This window comes from Ambystoma mexicanum, chromosome 11, assembly GCF_040938575.1.
Source record: "Ambystoma mexicanum isolate Mex_15411 chromosome 11, UKY_AmexF1_1, whole genome shotgun sequence".
In the NCBI taxonomy this organism is placed as follows: Eukaryota; Metazoa; Chordata; class Amphibia; order Caudata; family Ambystomatidae; genus Ambystoma; species Ambystoma mexicanum.
This window is the reverse complement of record NC_090934.1, coordinates 872,799,073-872,819,239: the sequence shown is the minus strand read 5'-3', so window position 1 is coordinate 872,819,239 and position 20,167 is coordinate 872,799,073. Positions and strand designations below refer to the sequence as shown.

At 45.0% G+C, this 20,167-nt stretch overlaps 1 protein-coding gene across 2 annotated transcripts in view; it reads left to right on the top strand.

Annotated features, from left to right (window-relative positions):
- The window catches only part of SIGIRR (single Ig and TIR domain containing), a 180,150-nt gene that overhangs the window by 76,347 nt on the left and 83,636 nt on the right, over positions 1-20,167 (top strand). For both annotated transcript variants that reach the window (XM_069623926.1, XM_069623927.1), the window contains exons 2-3: positions 2,175-2,423; positions 16,745-16,949. In XM_069623926.1, coding sequence (XP_069480027.1) covers positions 2,417-2,423; positions 16,745-16,949 — 212 coding nt within the window. In that variant the 5' untranslated portion in view covers positions 2,175-2,416. The remainder of the gene's footprint in view (positions 1-2,174; positions 2,424-16,744; positions 16,950-20,167) is intronic.

Below are 20,167 nucleotides of genomic sequence, written 5' to 3'. Positions count from 1 at the left end.
TTCATCATTGCTGTGGAAGGTTGGGAGACCATTGCACTGAGAGTGGCAGATTGTTTTTAGTGCTAATACCGTGCAGACTTCACCGGGGAGGAGGGTTTGGGGAGGAGTTGTTAAGGAGGAGTTAAGAGCAGCAGGGTTGTTAAAGGGCAGAGAGTTCTGGGTAACTCCAGGAAAGTTTAAGCATCCCAGAAACTGGGAGGTAGTTTTTAGTGGGGTGAGCATGCAATCGGTATTTTGCAAGCCAACTTGCAAGAAGGGGGTGATTGGGCTGGTGCACCTTCCAACACAAGCAGTCCATCCACTGTGGGATGTAGGAAGGCAGAAGAAGAAAACGGATTAAGCCAGAACGATTGTAAATCATTCAAGTGCAACTCAAGGTACAGATAGTCCATCACCTCTCAAACAGAGAGCATTCCCTTTGAGTGGAACCCGTGAGTGGCCGGGAGAGTAGTGAGCATCTGCACCTCCCTTGAATGCACTGCTGAGTTACTAAACCACACGTGTTGCCGCAAGACGCTAGTGCAGTGGCAGATGCTGGACTGTAGGGCATGAAAGCAGATGACATGTCACACATATCACGCTTAACTTTGGAAGGCTGAGGTCAGAGTCAGTCACATATCATGGTAATAGTTGATTTCCGTGAAGGCAACATAGCCTCTACATGGTTCACTGTGGGATATTGGCCCAACGGCAATGCCAATATGTGTCCCCTTCAAATGTTTATATAGCTAAGAGTGCAGCTAAACTTTGAGGCCCAACATTGAAAGGTAGGCTGCTAATAGCCTTGCATGTCTGGGTGTGAGGGACCAAGAGGGGTTGCAGAGCCTGAGCCTTGTCTTCAGTTTAACCTTTTGGTCCATGGATTCCGAGGTATTGGTATTTATTTTAAGAACTGGGATGCCAATGTCGATCAGAAATGACTTCCAATAACACATTTACAGATGGCGGAAGCATTCCCATGATAGATGCCCGTACAATAGCATAAAGATGAGAACAAGGAATGCACCAGTTTTTCAGGGTTTAAAAAGTTCAGACATATACCAGGGACAAAACTGAACGAACAGATATAAGAAAACGGCCAGGTCTTGGCCAGGCCAAGATAAGGTAACCTTAGTCTAAGGGAGCAAGAACTTCAAACTAAAGAGGAGTAATAACTAATATTAAGCGTCACTGGAGGCAGTACTGGTGTTGAGTAAGGAGTGTAGGGGAGAGGTCTGGGGGAGCTCCCTCTTTAGTAAGTAAGTGACATTTAAGCCAAGCTTTGAAGAGATCCACAGTTGGGTTTGCTTTGATTTTTATGGGCAGTGGTTTTCTGTGGAGTGGGAGGAGTAGGCGGAAAGAGCGGAAACAAGAGGAGGCACAGGGAGGTATGGTGAGGTTTAGTGCAGAGTAGGATTGGAGGAAACAAGATAATGAGTCAAGTGAGATACAATCAGACAGGTACTGAGAAGCAAGACCATTTGTAGCTTTGAAGGCAAGGAGAAGGAATTTGAAAAGAGAGCGGTTGTGCATGGAGCGCCAGCCAGCATGTTGTTGGTAGGTAAAAGTAAGGGGAGGATCTGGGTAGGTTGTAGAGTGTGTGGTTGCAAAGTTGACAACTTTGTCTAGCGGGAGGAAGAAGTAGAGGAGAAAGCCAAGGATAAGGCTTGAGCAATAGTTCTGTTTACTGAGCACAAGGGTGGAGATTTGTGTTTTGTAGAGTGGTTATTAAGAAAAGGACACATTTTCTGATGTTGGGGAGGTTAATGCAAGCAGCAGGGGCAGTGACAGTGATGAATTGTTGCAGTTGTACTCCACTATCAAAGAGAACCTGCTCTGTTTCTTAAAGGTAGGTTCCTAGACAAGTTGGCCATCATGTCTGTGGGGATGCTGAAAGGGGTAACAGAGCCTGTTAATTCTCTGGAGTTTAACCCTGTGGACTATGATCCCAAAGTGATGGAGGAGCAACAGATCCCCAAGGTAGCATGGAGGAAATGTTTCTGCATGCCTTCTACTAAGCAAACAATGCTGCATGATGCTGGTTTGGTTTAGCCAGCCTGTAAGACATATTGGTTTGCCCCTGGCTGCCCCTTCCCTCAACAGCAGCCCGTTTTTGTATTGGCATCCTTGCTCGTTCTCTGTGATCATTACACTTGGCCAACAGTTACTCATTAACCCACTCTTCTGGCTTTCAGTCACCGGCAAAACCTTGTGCATCAACATCGACTGCTTCTACAACCACACAGCTTGACCGTGCATGAGCCTGTCGAACAACTCTTCCGTCCCCCGGCCAAAGACAGTCTGGGCCTACAGCGGGCTTTGCTGAGGTTTAACCTGCATTGGAGTAAAGATTGCCTTCCTCTGGCACTAGACAGCGAGGGGTCCCATTTGTGAAAGCTTTACATGCAACCTCTTCTTGCGGCACGACGTTCTCACCATGGCAGGTAGGTGTGGCTGTGGAGAAGGGGGGGGGGTGGGCTCACACCACCCATTCTTGGGCAATTGAAGATGATGATGATGACACTAAATGCTTCTTCTACCACCCATAAATCACAGGTCTAATGTATCAGGGCAATAGAGCCACGTTTCCTTTTTTTTTTTTACATTTTATGTAGTGACATGTCCATGTTTGTAGTTGGTGTGACATTTCAATGCCTTTTGCGCCATTTTAAATGGCACTTTATCATCAGTAATATTGTTACGTTTAGCAATAAAGTCTTTTGTGTGTATTTTAATCGTGTAGAATGAGGCAGTCAACCGCCATGACAATCCCAACATGATTCAGTGCGATGCACAAGCCACACATACACAGAACACCTTCCTGTTTACCTCATATTCTGAGCAGCAGTCTGTAAATCCTAGTGCCTCTGAGCAGTTTCTGAACAGGAAGCACGCTTGGCACCTGAGCGAGCAGCACACGCACTCTGGGCAAGCTTTTGCCCGACATGCACACCCAAAGACATATCGGATTCAGCCTGCCCTATACTCTACACAATCTTCTGCCCCAGTGCACAGGCAGGGATTATTTCCTGGTACACATGGACACCCAGGGTGAACACCTATGCGGTGTGCACACTCTGTTAACCCAGGCCGCTACCCCCGTGCTGCCCAGGGACATCACAATGTAATCACAGGAGGCTAAACCACAGTCGCACGGGCCGTGTTCCTAATTTTGCTGCTATTTATTTTGATAGGGTTGGGTAGGAGAACTCAAGCCAGTAGCATGGAAACATGCAACAAAATGTTCCCAGTGTGAGTAAATGTTGCACAGAGAGTACTTCCTACTTGTTGCTGCACTGCCCCCCACAGATTGTAGACCCAAGCACATTTCAGAGAATGTTGGCTCCATACATAATTTGTGCATCGCCTGCAAAATGTGGCAATCAAGCAATTTCTTATGAGAAGGATGCGTGCCCTCTTTTGGATCAATTACTATGACGAATCCCAAGTCATGATGTCCCCTCCCAAGGTCTGCATGGCTATTGGCACATGGTGGAACTGGCAATATATGTTTTGGCGCTTTCGTGGTGAAGTTAAAAAAGGGTGTTTTTAAAAGTGAGTAAAGTAAATGGACAAACTGAGTTGGTAAATTAAATGATGTAGTTTTATTTGGTACTTATAGTTAAACATTTTAATTGCAACTTGGTTTAACGAAAGCGGGGACGTCATTTCACCAAAATGCCAGGGGTAGCGGAAGTGATATCACACGACCCTTTACCTCTGATGACATCACAGGAAGTGGCCCCACCCTGAAGTGACATCACGGGAAGCGATGGAGCACAACCTTTCACCCCCCTCGACAAAGCAGGAAGTGGTATCACCTAACATTGTTTCTGAGTACACTGCAGAAGATATGGTTATGATATCACTGTAAAGTGATACACATTTCAAACAAGAATGGCTCACTATATGTATCGTTAATATAGGTGCGTATAGGCCCGTATTACAAAATCACTGTGAATGAAAGCAGACGTCCAAGGCCAAACGATAATGATGTGTTATTATTATATAGCACTTACGCTTAAACGCTCCATATAAAACAAATATACATACAATATCACCCAACCTGTGTTGGTACTCCGTTATCAACTTCAGCAGGATGAAAGGCTAAATTGACCTTGCTGGGAGTCGAACCTGCAACCTGCATATCACACGCACATTGCAGCAGCTGGTGCTCAACCCACTGAGCTATTTTACCGGCTATAGCTATCAGAAAACCAGCCACTCCAGAAACGAAGAGCCACATGCTGCTTGCTGGCAACAGCCCACGAGCCTCAATGTGTAAAAAAAAAAAAAAAAACTTTTTTTTTTTTGGGATAGCAAGGGAGACCACAGGGCTAGCAAGGAAGACCCCATGGGTCGCACTTGCAACCCGTGGCGAAACCCCTAAATAACATCCAAATAAATGGTTTCTCTATAAGAAAGCTGAAACTTTTTCCAATCTGTTATCTTTCTCTTTCGTGTGTTAAAAAGTCCTCCTGGAAACAAAACCATGCCTGGAAATTGCGCTGTTGTTTCCCTGGCTGCTTCTGAAAATAGAATGTTCAGAATTCAGTCAATACCATAGTTATTGATGCAATGTAAACATTCTGATTGGCTCAGAGGAGGTGACCAACGATTTCCACGTGCTAATAATATTTAAGTACATTTTCTTAGCTACTGTTTACATTCATTTTCCTAAATCACATTTTTACCATATATTGTTTCCCTTTCCTGCCCTGTATGTTTTGTAATGCAGTTAAAATTCGACCATGTAGGCCACTCTTTTAGGGACCCACACCGCCCTAGTTACTTGCGCTTCTTAGGCCGTGGCAGGCGCTTCTTATCTTCTGCCCCGGGTATTGGTATTGTTTTCATGACTGGTGAGCCCCCCCGCTTTGATTTTTTTTTTCATCACTTTTAAGGCCCTGCACAGTGTGCACTTAAGGAAACCTCTTCACCAAACGTATTTATCCTCCCATGAAATGTTTCTGGCCTTACTCTGGCTGTTGTAAGGTCTTGCTTTGCCATTTGCTTAATGCGTCCTCTTTCCTTTGTCATGATTCTTGTCTTTCATTGTTCTGTCCAGTGCCTCCCTTCGTGGTCTCAGTGCAGAACCACATTTACATGTAAGTTATCCTGATTATGCAGCCCCCTAGTGACCCCTCCCTGGCCACCTGCATGCTCTCTATTGTTCTCTTCAGTGCTATATTTCAGATGATTCTTGATTGGGATTCAAAAATGGCCACATGCAGCCTATATACTACACCGAGGCATGAAATGCACAATCCAATGAAAAAAGAACTGGATAAAGGAGTAATTGGAAAGTCATGTCTTGAGGGCTTTATGGAATCTGAGAACAGTATCCATCGTTCGAGTGGAAAAAGGTAGAGCATTGCATATTTGAGGTGCTGAAAGAGCAAATCTACGGTTCCCTCCAAATTTAAAATGTAGCTTTGGGAAGTTTAGATCTGCCCATCTTAAAGAACAGGATGGGCTGTATTACTGGGTCTTGTATTGCAAATAAACCGGGGCAAGCCCATGCACACATTTAACACCCTACAGAGGACCTTAAAAGTGACCCAGTATCTGATGGGAAGCCAGTGAAGAGACTTGCAAAAGGAAGTGATCAGATATGCGTGCATGAGAAAATTGAAAGCTGAAGCAGACTGCCAGGTTCTGGACTGTCTGTTATCCTACTTGGTAGCCTGATATGCCCAGGTACAAGGAATGTCAAAAATATATCCTAGAATCTATTTATGAGAACCGACAACCACAGGGAGATGATCTCTATCAATATAAGGGGAGATACTTTGAAGTAGTCGAAGCTTGTAAAAAGATGTTTTAAAAGTTGATTTGATGTGTTTAGTCGTGTCTAAGTCTTGTTAAAATTAACTTTTCTGGCAAATGAGGGTAGTGTTTGTTATACTGTGATTTAATTGGGGGGGGGCATTGTCTTGGATCCAGGATTGAACTTCATCTAGTCAATTGACAAGCTTTTTATGACTAGAGCCTAGGACAATCAACTTTAATGTAGACTTGAGTGTCATGTTCATATGAGTGATACCTTAATCCATACTAGGGAAAAATGTTGAACAGTGGTCATCTAACATAGATATTGAAAAACAGTAGAGACAGGGGAGAGCCCTGAAGAACACCACAGGTCACACATTTTCCTGGAGACATGAACCAACCTAACTTTAGCTGTTGGGTTTGGTTCTCCAAAAAATATCCCAACCATTTCAGGACATGTACCAAGATACTGGCACATTAAATCATCAGAAGTGTCATGCCTTCCATGATAGCATCCAAGACTGAAAGTAAAGCAGTCTCTGTGCCATGTTTGGGGCAGATCTACCACAGAATTACGTACAATAACATTTTGAAAGTGTGAGGTCACCACTTGTTCCAAGATATCAAAAGCCAAGTGAGGCCTGCTACTGGTCGATAGTTATTCATTTCCAGTGGATCAAGCAATATTTATTTTTAATAAAGTGGAGGTCAGGGAGGATTTCAATTAAACTGATACCAGCCCTTCATTTTACAACTTATTAATTAACAATGTAATATGTTCCACAATTGAATCTGCAGGTTTTTTGGAAGATATGGCTGGAAGGGCATTTTCTGAACGCTAAGTAAGCCACAGATTTCTGAATAATATAACAATCTCACTTGAAAAAACCGGATGGAAATCAAATAGTTTGAAGGAAGATCAAGTAAATTAATGGGAGAATACATGTCATCCTTCTAGCCAATAATCGTACATTTTTGTTCCAAAATATTTGTTTGAATATCTAACAATTGGCAGATGAAATGATCTTTCAATGTGTCAGACAGTGGTCATAAGAGACCAGTACAACCGATTGAGATACAGACGGTTTTACTAATTATTGGATCATCTGAAACGGATTCTTAGGTACATTTTCAGCATTCGTAATCTAATTGTCTAAGAATTGTTTTTTAGCTTGCATTTCTTTTCTCTTTGTTTGTCAATTCTAAGCGAGTTCTTGGAACTCCTATTCTTCCAACATCTTTCTGCTTTAAGAAGATCGTTCAGCTTCCCTTAGCTGTGGTGCGAATCAAGGGGAAGATTTCTCCATGGCATTGGTCATTTCAAGTGGTGCAATATTACAGCAAATGTTTAGAAACGATGACAAAAGGCATTCTTTAAATTCACTGCAAGAAGAATCTTTATTTAAAATTATTTGATTGTGTTCTTGCAACGATTTTGTTTTTACGAAAAGGAACGCTGAGGTTTTCAGCTGCTCTAAAAGCATAAAATGATGGAAACTCCTAATGTAGCGGTCGTCCATGAGACTCGTATTGCCGTGCAGCATTGCAAGGGCTCGAACAGCCCTTGATCTCAGCATTGGCCCTTTGAATGAGTGGGGCTATAAGGAAGGTGATTAAAATGATTTCCAGTTATAACTGTTTATGTTTCAGCACATTTATGACCTAAAAACCACCAGAGATTTAAATCTCCCAACACTAGGAGACTTTTGAAATCTAGAGCCTCTCCCCAAAGCCATGACTCAAGATATAAAACCACTTTGGCAGAACCTGGAGGACAGTAACACAGCAAGGCCATAAACATTCACTTTTTCTCTAGTCCACATTTTAATAATAAACATTCAATTGTTTAGAGCCAAACAAAATGGTGAACTGCGCATACTTCATGAATACTTGAATGGATTGTAGCAGTGCCACCACCTCGGCCCATTAACAAGCAAACATACTATAGTTTAAAGGAACTATAGTATGAAAGAGGGCCTCACAATCCTCACTAAACCAGGTGCCTGCAACAAACATAACATCTAAATGTAAGGTTATTTAGTTTTTTCTCCTGTTGCCTTGAGTGCTGAACTTACTTTGTTCTCTGTGTTGTTGCGCACACTTGTTTCTTCCCAGTTCTTTTATTCTCTTCAGTGGTTTCCACAGTGTCTCTGGTGCTTTTCTTGCCTCCTCTTTGTCACCATTGCTTTCTATTCTTTCCTCTTCCTTTTCCTGAAATGTATTTTCTTCAGTGTCTCATCACTCTTACTCGTTTTACCTCTCTCGTTTCTCTTTGTGTTCTCTCTACATCTGTCTCGTTAACCTCTTCCAGTGGTTCTTTTTCCCCTCACCGCCATAGTTTATTTACCATTCCTTTCCCATTCCCTTGCCTCTCTGCAAGTCTGCCCTCTCCCTCTCTCGTTCTCAAGTGTTTCTCTTCCTTTTGCTCCTTTCTAAAGAGCCTCGCTCTTCCCCTCCTCCTCTTCCCATTCCCTAGGTCACCTTCATCCTTCGCTAATCCGTCTTCCCTTTCACTCTGTCCCCCTCCCCTCTTGCTTTTCGTAAAATGTCTCGCTCATGTAACAATGCATTGCTCAGTTGCACTGCTTATTTCTGAGTGTTGCAAGAGACTGTGTGGGTTATGCTGGATTTAGCTTGTCAACAACATCCCCAGTAACTAGAAACAATAATATTTTAAGGCATTTGAAAAAGGCAAACGTGCCCCAGGCAACTGTATTTTAGCCCCCCACTTACTTTCCAAACGTAGTCCTGCCTGTTGCCAGCTGTTCGTGCCTTGCACTGGCAGCAGCGTCCAGTAATGTTCTGACAGAGTGACCTGAACACAGGCTTGTCATTATGGGGTCGCAGGTTTTGAATCCTATATTGGAGCAGAGCCCATTGCTGTGGACAGAGAGCATGCTTTAGTGATGTGCCATTATGCCCACCTTCTATGTTTCTGACATTGTGATTTGCTGGAAGGTGAATAGACTGTGCGTGCCTTTGTAGTAATTGGTTGCCCATGCTGCCACTTTAAGGGATAGAGATCCAGATGTCCAAGGCTTGTCCTGACAGTGCATCTCATTATGAGTTGGCCGCTATCCGGCTAAAGTGCCGGTAATAACTTTTACTGGCACTTTTACCAGACTGGCCAGCTACAACTTTGCCAGTAGGGGTTAAGGAGAGGTAAATCTGACCCTTAACGGTAGGAAACTGCTTGTATTACCGGCATGGCTGGGAATAGCATACTAATCCCCCTCCATGGAGTTCTACAATGATTTACTGTGTATACCAGACGTGCCGGCAATACAGGCAGTTTTTTGCCAGTATGGGTTAGATTTAAGTGCCGGTAATGGTAATTGCGCTTGTCGGTATTCTGGCGGATGTACCGCTGGAATACCAGCAAACTTGTAATGAAGCCCAGTGTTTTCTCTGCTCTACTTTTTCGGCTGTACGTTTATGCCTGTTTTTTGTTAGGGTATTTGATGATTGTCATTTGTAATCGCGTGAACTTTTCTTCCAACCTTTAGTCAAGGCATAACGTTTATTGGCGCGCTTGATGGTGCACTTGCAAGTCATAACGTTTATTGGCGCGCTTGATGGTGCATTTGGCGTATGACAGCCAACGCCTACTGGCCTGATCGATGCTTGTTTTACTTCCTTTGGCCCCAATTAACATTCTGTATCAAGTACTTTTTTTGGCTGTGGTTAGGTCTTGGGGTTGGTTTGGGTGATGGGTATTTTAACTATGGCATCATGTAATGTAAACCTTATTAGGAAATAAACTATTACCCACCTTGCAATGTGCTGGTAGCTAAAGAGGACCTAAGTCCAGCTGCTTTTTATGGCGCATATATAACACTACACCAAAAAAGGCTGTCCCTGCAGAACGTATTGTGAAATTACTTTTCAATTAACTGAGCACTTTAAGTCCCGCTTCTCAATGTTGTTTGTTTATGTATGCACATTCCAGAATCATGAAAATCCAGAGAGTGTAAAATGTGGAGTTTGGACAGTTGTGCTCTGGGCAAGAATCGCGGAAACACGTAGTGCGTTAATACATTTCACCATTTCAAAGTGACAGTAAAACTGTTTAGCTCAGGGGCCACACGCTTGTTCTTGGGAACAAGACAGTGCTGAGCAACGTGGGTTCTATAACCAGTCCCACGCTTAGAGGCTGGAGGCCGGCATGAACTGCGATATAAATACCCAATTTAATTAAAATGATTATTCAAATTGAGCTTTCTAAAGTATTGAGCACGTATGTATGTATATGTGTGTGTGTGTGTATATATATATATATATATATATATATATATATATTTTAATTTTAAACTTTTTTAAGGGTGTAATTAACCTGGGCCTCTGCTCCCAAGGACACCTCTAGAATAATCCCTACCGTTTTCACCTTGTTAGATACTGGGATTACACAGTCCTCGATCAGGAAGTTGGAATACTCTAGTATTTGGCTCTAGATTGACGAGAGCCAAATATAAGTAGCTCAGTCTTCTTATTATTGACGCACATCCAGTTGCCACACATCAATTTTTTGATGGTTTCATAAATCAGATGGATATAATCTAAATCTGCTTCATAGGTCCATATGTGGCTAGATTTAGTTATTCACCCAGAAACAATCCAGGGTTTGGGTACATTCTAAGGGGACATTGTCTCTTACATGACAGTTGCTGGCGGCTGGAGTCATGAGCTGCTTAGGGGCTTCTATGTGCAAGCAGATCAAGCAGGAGATGGGAGCAGCCTCAGCCGTCCATGCCTCTGGCCCCCAGCAGACTACCCGGGCGAGGCTGCACTGAACAAATTGCTGGAATGCGCGTCTTCTGGTCACGTGATTTGAAACATGTATCAATCGGGGACCAAGGATGCGTGCATGGTATAGTGGCCTAGAAACCTTGCGTAGGCGTGATAGAATAAGGGTTTGTAAGTTTGCCAGGGGGAAAAGTCATGTTTTATGGGCCTTCCTGAATGAGAGGTGGTCCTCTAAGAGGCAGACGTTGAGTGGAAGGAAGTTTCAGAGTTAGAGAGATAGAACAGAGAAAGATGAACCTCCTATTCTGGCATGATTGAAGGGGGGGATTACAAGGAGGAGTGCAGAGCCAGATCTGAGAATTCTGTTGGGTCGGTATAGTGTGAGTTTGTTTTGTAGGAATTCAGTGCTTTACTTGTGGATGGCATGGTGGTTGATGCACATGACTTTGAAAGTGGCACATCGCCTGGTAGGCAGCCAATTAAAGACCCTGAGGGAGATAGAGATGTGTTCTCTTGGGGAGAGGGCAAGGAGGATTCTGGCTGCAGAGGTGTGGGTATGTTGGAGCTTTCTGAGCTGAAAGGCAGGGGCACCTAGATAGAGGGAGTTTGCATAGCCAGGAGAGGATGATAGCCAGAATTGCAGAGATTCTGTGAGGGTAGGAGAGTTAAGGGAAGATTTGTCTGAGAGTGAAGAGGTGAAATTGGCATGATCTGGAAACAGCCTTGATGTGGCGAGAGAGTGTAAGGTCCGAGCTCAAAGTGCATCCCAGGTTCTTTACTGAGGTCGAGGCTGCAGCAGGGGGGCCTAGGGAGAGCGGCTAGAGGGTGGGTTGGGGCAGGAGTGCTATTTTACCTTGTATCAGGACTTTGGTTTTAGCTGGATTGAGGAGTTGGTGGTTGGCCATCATCAAGTGGTCAATTTCAGCATGGCAGGAGGTGAGGTCTGGTTGGGGAAAGGCAGGGGATTTCGGAATCTTGAAGAGGATCTGTGTGATACGTGTAATTGTAGCAGGTAAGGTCATGAGATCGAATGATGGTGGGAAGGGGGTTTATGTAGCGGTTGAAGAGGAGAGCGGGAGGAAGGCTCCTTGTTGGACTCCATAGGAGACAGGACAGGGGGATAAGAAGGGAGGTAGGATGATGATTTGGGAGCTGTTGGCGAGGAAAGAGGAGATTCAACTACGAGCAGATTCCCTGATGCCTAGGGAGTGGAGTCTGTCTATGAGGGTGATGTGGTCGATTGTGTCAAATGCTGCCAACCGATCAGAGAAAGTGTACAGCGCAGCCTTCTGAGTGTGCTGTTCTTTTTATGCTGTCCCTGATGGAGACAATGGAGGGTCTGAAACCGGAATGTGTAGGATCAAGTAGGCCGTTGGATTCTGTAAAGAGGCAGAGTTGGGAATATAAGAGTTTGGCAATAAAGTGGTTGTTTGATATTGGGTGGTAGTTTCATGGGAGGAAGGGGACGAGGGAGGGCTTTTTCAGTATTGAGCAGTTTTGAAGGCTGCTGGGAAGACACCCGATGTTAGTGAATGGTTATTGATCTAGTGACGCTGCCTGAGCAGGTTGATAAGGAAATGTTCTTGAGTAGATGGGGGCGGGAGAGGATCCGGCGGGGTGCCTACTGAAGAGTAGCTTCAGGAAATCTGGATGGGAAATGGGGGAGAAGGAGCACACAGGGGAGGAATGGAGGTTAAGGGAAGGATGGGTTGAGAGGGGGGGAGAATGTTGCTAATTTGGTGCTGATGGTGTAGTTTCTTTTGATAGTGATGTTGTAGAAATGATGTGACGGGGCATCGCATAGTGCTTGGTAGTGTGGGGTGGAGAGGGTGGAGCAGAGGGGGGCCTTGAATTCTGCAATGATCTTCTGGAGTTCCCTGCGGACATTGGAGAGTCGGCTTCCATAGAAGGATCTTTGACCTTTCTTAATTTCCGTCATGTCGGCCCTGATCTGTCTTGTCGGGGTGCCTTCGTTATGCTGGCCCTAAGCCCCAGAGCCATCTATGTACAAGCCACAGTTGCTTGAAGTTGATTCTGTACGGCACCTGCAGCCAGCGGAAAGATGTCCTGGCGGTGGTGACCTGGTGATATTTCATAATGCTAATAAACAGTCTAACTACAGCATTTTAGTTTTGTAAAGTTTGTAATTTAGAAATGCTGGCCATAGGTAGTCCTGTATATAAAGAATATATATTCCAGTTTACAAACTCTCCCACCACAATAGCCCGTTCTTTAGTAGGTAGGCACAGGACAAAGATGGGTACCTTTTATTTGACATTCATAATTTGGGGTTTCATTGACAACTTGGTGCATCTGCACCCCAGGATTGCAGACCTGGGTGGTTGAGATGGAGATGTTGTTCAACAACAGGGGTGGAGGGGCACTGGCGTAACAGAGGCCCACGCAGACCCCGTGGTGCAGGGGGCCCCATTCTGCCCATGTCCAGCAGAGGGGCCAGTGGCGGTTGCGGGGGGGGCCCCCCCTCAGCAGGGCTTGCACGGGGGCCCCCACATTTTGTGTTACACCATTGTGGAGGGGGGTGAGTGGGAACCATGACTAACCACAATAGCAGGACTGAGTAGAATAAGCTTGTATTTCCCTTTAAATTGAAGGCAGTTCTACCTCACTCATAACTGGATGTCGTCCAAATGCAAGATCCCAGATTGGAAAATTGATCCGAAGAGATCCGTAACTTGATAAGTTGTCATTGATGTTGGCTGATAAGGAATATTACATTGCTGATTGGGTGTGAAAAGTGCTGCAATGAAGAGATTACATTGTAGAGGGGAGATTTGGAAGCTCAGAAGAACCCCACATACCACCTCTGCTGTGAAGGGGTGAAAGAGTCAATTTATGGCCAACTGGGAACAATGTGCCAAGAAAATAAAAAGAACCATTTGATTCTGCTTGGCGAGAGATAGGTGGCAAGCCTTACGACCAAAGTCCCATCATCCACCAGATCGAACACTGCCTAGTTGTCAAGTAGGCAGATCAAAGTGCAATCGCTGGCATCCAAGGCAGTGTCCCTGGCATGGAGTAGAGCAGATTTGGTGCCAAGTGGAGTCCCGACTGAAAATGATCCAATATATTAGTGGATATGCTATATTCCTGCAACTAGGCTGTGGCAACCGCTTCTAGGAGCTTAGCTAGAAGAGGAGACACTGCATTGGAGCAATAGTTGGTGGCAAATGCTGGGTCTAGTTAAGATTAACAAGGTACGGGCCAGTGCGTGTTTTATACCCATTATGAAAGATTCCTTCTTACAAGGAGGAATTGATCATGTTAGTGAAGGCAGGCATAAATAGATGAGGGCATGTGTGTCCCAGAGAGGCAGGAACTGGGTCCACCATAGAATTAGTGAGTTTAAGAAGAGTGACTCGACTGACTTCCCCCCCCTGCCCCCTCCCTGCCCTCCCTTTCCTCATTTATCCTGATTGGCTGGATTTCAAATGTAATGATATCTGTGGGGTTGCCAGGGACATCGATTAGGGGCCTCACTTCTTGGATATCAATTTCATCAAGTGGCGACCTTAATTTCATAAATTTAGAAAGAGAGAAATGGGAATTTCTTTGCAAACTTTTAAGAATTGTATGACTCATCTAATGGAAAAGGGGGAGGCGAGAGCTTGAACCATCTTGGCATCTTCTTGTATTCCATTGTTGAAAAAAATATTTTAGCCTGTGAGATTGTAATGTGGTACAATGTTATTTTTGTTAATGATTTGAGGAATTGGATCTTCCTCAAAGTAAGTTATCCTGCGTGATTTCCTGTGCTAGATTTAAATTCCCCAGAACACCCAGAGCAGTCAAGTTTTTTGTATAGTTTTACAGAGATTCTCTGGTGCTATGGCCTTAAAAGCTTTTCCCACTGTGTCTGCAGGGCCGTCAGCTAGGTTGTTGGCATATCTAGCGTCAGTGGTGTGGGTGGATAGGTTAGCCAGAAGAGGCACTTTTGGTAATATCTCTCGAAGGGAGAATGTACCCCTGGAAAACTAGTCACAGGCAGGGGTGGGCTGGCCAACAGGGAACTCTGGAGATTTCCTAGTAGGCCTTTGCAGCCTGGGCCTCTTTTTTTGTAGGTAATTCCAAATGTTCTCGTAGGAGATGGTTTGGGCATGCTCAAAATGTGTAATATGGTGCCACTCGGACAATTATTTCCAGGGCCTCTTTTGGTTCGCAGTCCATCCCTGGTCACAGGGATTGCATCTAGTGTACTCTAACCTCAAGGGGTGGTGGTAGTGGTCCGTCCAGGCGAGAGTTAGAGACGTGGATATTGCCAGAAGTGGGTCTCTAGTAGTAAACCTGTCCAGGGCATGTCTATGTGCATGGGTGCAGCCAGTGGGGGATCACTGAAAGATTTAGTGATGTCTAAAGGACCCAGGAAGTGTGCAAAAGGGAATTGGATATAATGTTCTGATGAATGTTGAGGTCCCCTTGAGAGAGGATTTGGTCATGTTCAATGTCTAGGGAAGCTCTAATAACGTAGAAGTGCACAATACTTATTAATGCTGGGGGGGGGAGGGAGAATGGTAGCAGAGTATGACAATCCAGGAACTATTGGGGGATAATGATATTTTTAAGACAACGTCTCTACGCCTAGTTGTGAGATTTGAACAGAAATGGAGATGGACCATTGTTTGAGAGAAATTAGAGCTAAACTCCTATGGGGTTATCAGGAGGCCTTGCCTCTTCACTGATAGCACTTGTTGTCCAGTCAACGACCATGCCCTCTGCCACCCAACGGCCAACTCGCTCACTGATCTGCCCATAACCCTGTGCTGGCCTTTCTTTGGATCCGCTGCTCTGCTGGCCAGATAGTTTGTTCTATTGTTCACTGTTTGCAATGACTTTGGTCCTCGGCATACAGTAATAACTGTTGTGATCACATCTATATGCACCCTTATTTCCTGCTCCGCTTCCATGATGCTGTTCCTACCCTACCACTTCCCTTTTCCCCTTGCACTGTGAAGCTAATCTAATTGGACGTGGCCATTATAGATCACCAATAAATAAATACTTCCACTAAAGGATTCAACCACTGCGATACTAGAAGGCGCCCCTCGCGGTGTAACTGATGCAAGTCCTCTACACTTAAGGGGGATCCACACTGAAGCCAGAGTATCTCACTGGGAAGCGCTTGCGGCCGTGATTGCAATGAGGCATTTGCACACCTTGCTCCAGAATCCAACGCCTCTCGCCCCCACCTTGTTCTCGAACATCATATCTATGACCCCAGTTCTAGAATTCATGTACATAATGGCCTGCCACTTGCATGGCCCATGGTGCCCGGTTTATTGCGCTTGTTACCCCCTTTCACCAAGGTGAGCTAATTTTCCAGGCATTTGTACTGCATGGCACTGGCACAGCTCATAACTCTGCTTACATAACTTGCTCGCTCTCCTGGGCTGCTAAACTGGTTTGTAATTCTTGTGTTTGTGTGAAACACTAAATGAGTCTTGAGAACAACCCAAGTAGACCTCATCCTTCACCTATCCCTTGATTTCTGCTTTCCCGTCCTCTCATCTTCCCTCGCTCCTTTTCTTACCCCCCAGCAGACCAAGGTACGGAATCCCCTGGCAGTGGGCCCAGTATGCCACTCTACGGACAAGCCTACGCACTCTGCAACTACCATGGTGGAGAGTTGGCATTGCATACAAGCCTATTAACATCATATAGCAAATAACTAGTCAGCCAGCCCAACAATGCAACTGGATCTACCTCTGTGGGGTTTTTTTCTCCCAGAGAGGGAGTTTGGGCTCCTTGGCTGATAGTTGCCACCCATATCTTGGCTCTCCTTTACACCATGCGAATGATGCATTGTCAGCATTTTGTATTTCCATTCCCTTCTGTCTCTGTGGGTCACAATAGCATGTTCAATGCATTCAGCCCGGCATACACTTCAGAATATGGCAATATGTAGGTCAATTCCCACTCATTTGGCTAATGTCAGATTTCAATGGTTAAAGTACAATTTCCCATTAAAATGAATTCTAATTACCTGGAGGAGGGTGGCGCCATGGAGAGAGATCAAAGTATAGCACGAAGGACCTATGTACTCATTAAGTGGACGATAATATCATGCAACGGCTAATCAAGACCTTAATACACATGGCTGCTTATCAATTGCGTTGGCATGTATTGAGAGAGATGGAGAGAGACCGGGCAAGAGAGTTGGTTGGCTGAGCCTGTCTTTTCTCATGTGAGCGTATTTTCTGTGATTCTACTCTCACGCCACTTTCTCTTTCTACAGCCGACTCTTGCACTGCACAACCAGATTTCCTGGCCCCTCAATCGGGCAAGCAAGTTCTAGAGCCGATCCTCGGGGACCGAGTCTTCCTAAACTGCACCGTCAGACAGCAATTTGAACTCCAGTGTGAGCAGACCCCCCTCCTGTGGTTCAAAGATGGGCTGGCCCTGGGAAGCGACAGCCCATACACCAGCCAGGTGTTTTCCTGGTGAGTAGTGGGGTTCAGGGACACCCTGCCCAGGTAAGTTGGTAAATGAGGGTGGCTTAGGTCTATTCTAGCTAAATCTATCTACTGTTGCTCACATTGAAGCCATCAACTTGTGGCTCTGAGAAATAGGTAAGATCTATGCCTTGTACACTTGAACGGGGCAGACGGTGACGGGTCATCTTACCATGAGCCTTTTCACGGTTACCTTACCGTGTGTAAAAAAACGGAAGATTTTGAGGGTCTCAACCAGGAAGAGAAAGTCCACCGCCTTGCAGAGCAGCAAGCGGGCGGTAGGGCCAGGAGCAGATGTAACCTGGAGTGAACGAGTAAGCCCTGAATAGAATGCTGTGGTGAAATGACCCTGAGCCAACAGTGGTATCAAACGAGAGCCAGTATGATCTACATGGAAAGTGCCAGAACTCCCTACAGGTTTTGCCTCAAGGCCATTGGTCCTCTTGAATTCCTGTTCACGTCTTACACATGGCTACTACTGTCTCTAACAGCCAGCATCTAGGATTTTGGACTGGCTGGCATCTAGGACTTTGGACACTTTGTCCTAAAGGGGCTTTCTGTTCTCTGGATGTTGGCTGAACAAATAGCCTTCACCTCCCAGAATGCATGTAGGTTCCTTTCGTATTGTTGGTCTTCCTGGTGCAGGTTAAAGTACATGTTTTTTATGGCTATCCAGAGAAAGCCAATCCTCACACTTACAGCTAAACAAAGTACAGAAACCAGAGCCGGATCTATTCTAGTGATGGGTGACCCTTAAAGTGCTCTACTTGATGTTGGTTCAAACCTACCATGAAAAGTTACATATTGGCTGAAGCCGTTCAAGACTCCATAGACTCGTTTAATGAGTCGGAAACCGATGCAATAAATATCCTGTTCTGCTTCATCGTTTCGAGCCATAGCATGCTGTACTTCAAATTGTGTTTTTAAAAAAAAGTTTAAAATCCATAGGGATTTTAAGACCTAATGGGGAAAGATCTATTTTTGACCCTAGTGAGAAAATGCACTTGCGCGCTGCATCATTGCACCCCAAAGAATCCCCCTATTCTCATACATGTCTGAAAGTGAACATGTTCAGATGGCATTGTAAACCCCTTTGTGCACGTGCATAATTAAGGGTGCATGTCTGTGCGTTTCAAAGTGCATCCCAAGTCCATAAATCCAATTCTCTCAGAAATGCACAGAAAATAGCCACATTCCTCTGCACCTATTTGGATATGCGCCCCCTGCTGTCACAATTGCATTTCTTTCCCTCAAACTGGGCTCATTTATTTTTTACATTTCACAGTTGCAGGCTCTGAAATGCTGTTCCAGCACCCACGTGGCTGATAGAAGCCTGTCGTACGTTAGTGTCTGGTGCGTGCTAGGACGCTAACGTTTGTAAGGTGGCGGGTCGGCGCATCGTTTGCGCTGCCTGCCGCACATTCTACTGAAATGCACAGCTCACCTTTGTGAATAAGGCAGTCTGGGTATTTCTAAAGTGAATGCAAATGGGAAAAAGTGCATCCTCTGCCCTTTTTTTTTTATTTTTTAATTGTGGCTTATTTTATTTGTCCCTATTGCATAATATATTTAGTGACCAGTACTAGTGAATTCTAGATACTGACCCAACATCCTAGAAAACGGCATTACTAAGGAGCTGTGTCCGAGTCGAACCATCAAATACTCGCATGTATACGAGTGCCTCGAATTACGTTTTGAAAGTTTGAAACCATTTTGCGACTCTACTCCAAATGGTTCAAATGATATGGGCTCGGTTGAACCCATATTATCCAGATCGCTGCAAATTGTTTTCGAAGCTGTTCACCCAGCCCTAATCTATACCCTCTTGGTGTAAATATTGATTGTAGAATCAATAATTATAATTACAAAATGCTTCTGGTCTTTAAATGAGGGTCTCCCCTCCTACCTCCCATGCAACCTCAGTTAAACTGCCTTATTCCCTGTTCCTGTCCTATTTTTGCAAGGGGTATTAAATATGTCACACATTTCATTTTTGTAATCGGAGTGGCATGTTTTTTTTTTATGAAAAGGCATAGAGGCCTGGAAGAACTTGGGAGTAATTGGGGAAGCTTCTGGAATAAGTGGCAAAAGAACAGCTGGTTCTCAGTGGCCACTGCATATCCAGGACCCCCCACTGCACGAGACCAAGGCAGCCATGGCTACATTCCAGGATGGTGCATCTTACTGCGTAGAAAGTAGGCAGATTGGCCACCGCCAGTCACTCCCCTATCGCTTCTATTTTAGGCCAATTGCACACAGACCAATAACCTTCCCTTCTTCAGAAACGAAAGCAGTAAATGGACCCTGACCTTCTCAAGGATAGTGGTGCACACCACCACTTGCCTTTCACTTCCTCCTCTGAGACCAGTGGTGCACACAGCCGCTCACCTTTCATGTACAATTCAGCGAATAAGGGCGCGGGTACAACCGGTGACCTTTTTGACGAGCTGTTAAAAAATAAAAAACAATGATTGATTACTTGGCTAAATGCACACTGAATCGAGGACGTTCACATTGTGGCTCGACACCCACACACACACACACTCCCTCTCTTCACTTTCTGTGAAGAGGGTGTGGGAAGAAGACCGAACATATTTGCCTTTCAGTTGTTTGGCGAGTAGTGCCCAAGTACATTAACAATCTCTTCCTGTAGGAGTACACGTTCACTGGGTTTCTTGTTTTCAGGCTACCGATCCATGCACTCGGTGACCTTTCCCTTTGTCTTCTGAGGCTCATAAAGGATCATACGATTACATGTTGCTGACAGTCCCTGGTCTCGTTGCAAAGGCTTTTGGCGCATACAGTGGACCTTTCGTTTTCTTTTAGGATGCTTGCCTGACACTGATCTTTAACCTCCTGTCCAGAGCAGAGAGTTGGTTCCATCAGTTACTGACCTTCCACTTCCCATAGAGAGTAAAAGCATGGACAAGGGGGCCCGCCAGTCAATGCCTCTTTCTCTAGTGAGCTAGGTAGGATGGAGCTGGGGACTCTGAATGGCCTGCAGTGTGGACGGGCCTCAAGGTCCAGGTGTCTGCAGAAGTGAGTTCACTGTTGTCCGAAAAATGATGATTGCATGGTCTGAGATTGACTATTAAAGTGAGTGAGACAGTCTGCAAATTAGACTATGCTTCGACTCGCTCCCAGAGAGAGAGACTTGTTGTGTCTGGGTGTGGACTACATACGAATGGGTGCAGAATATCTGGGTT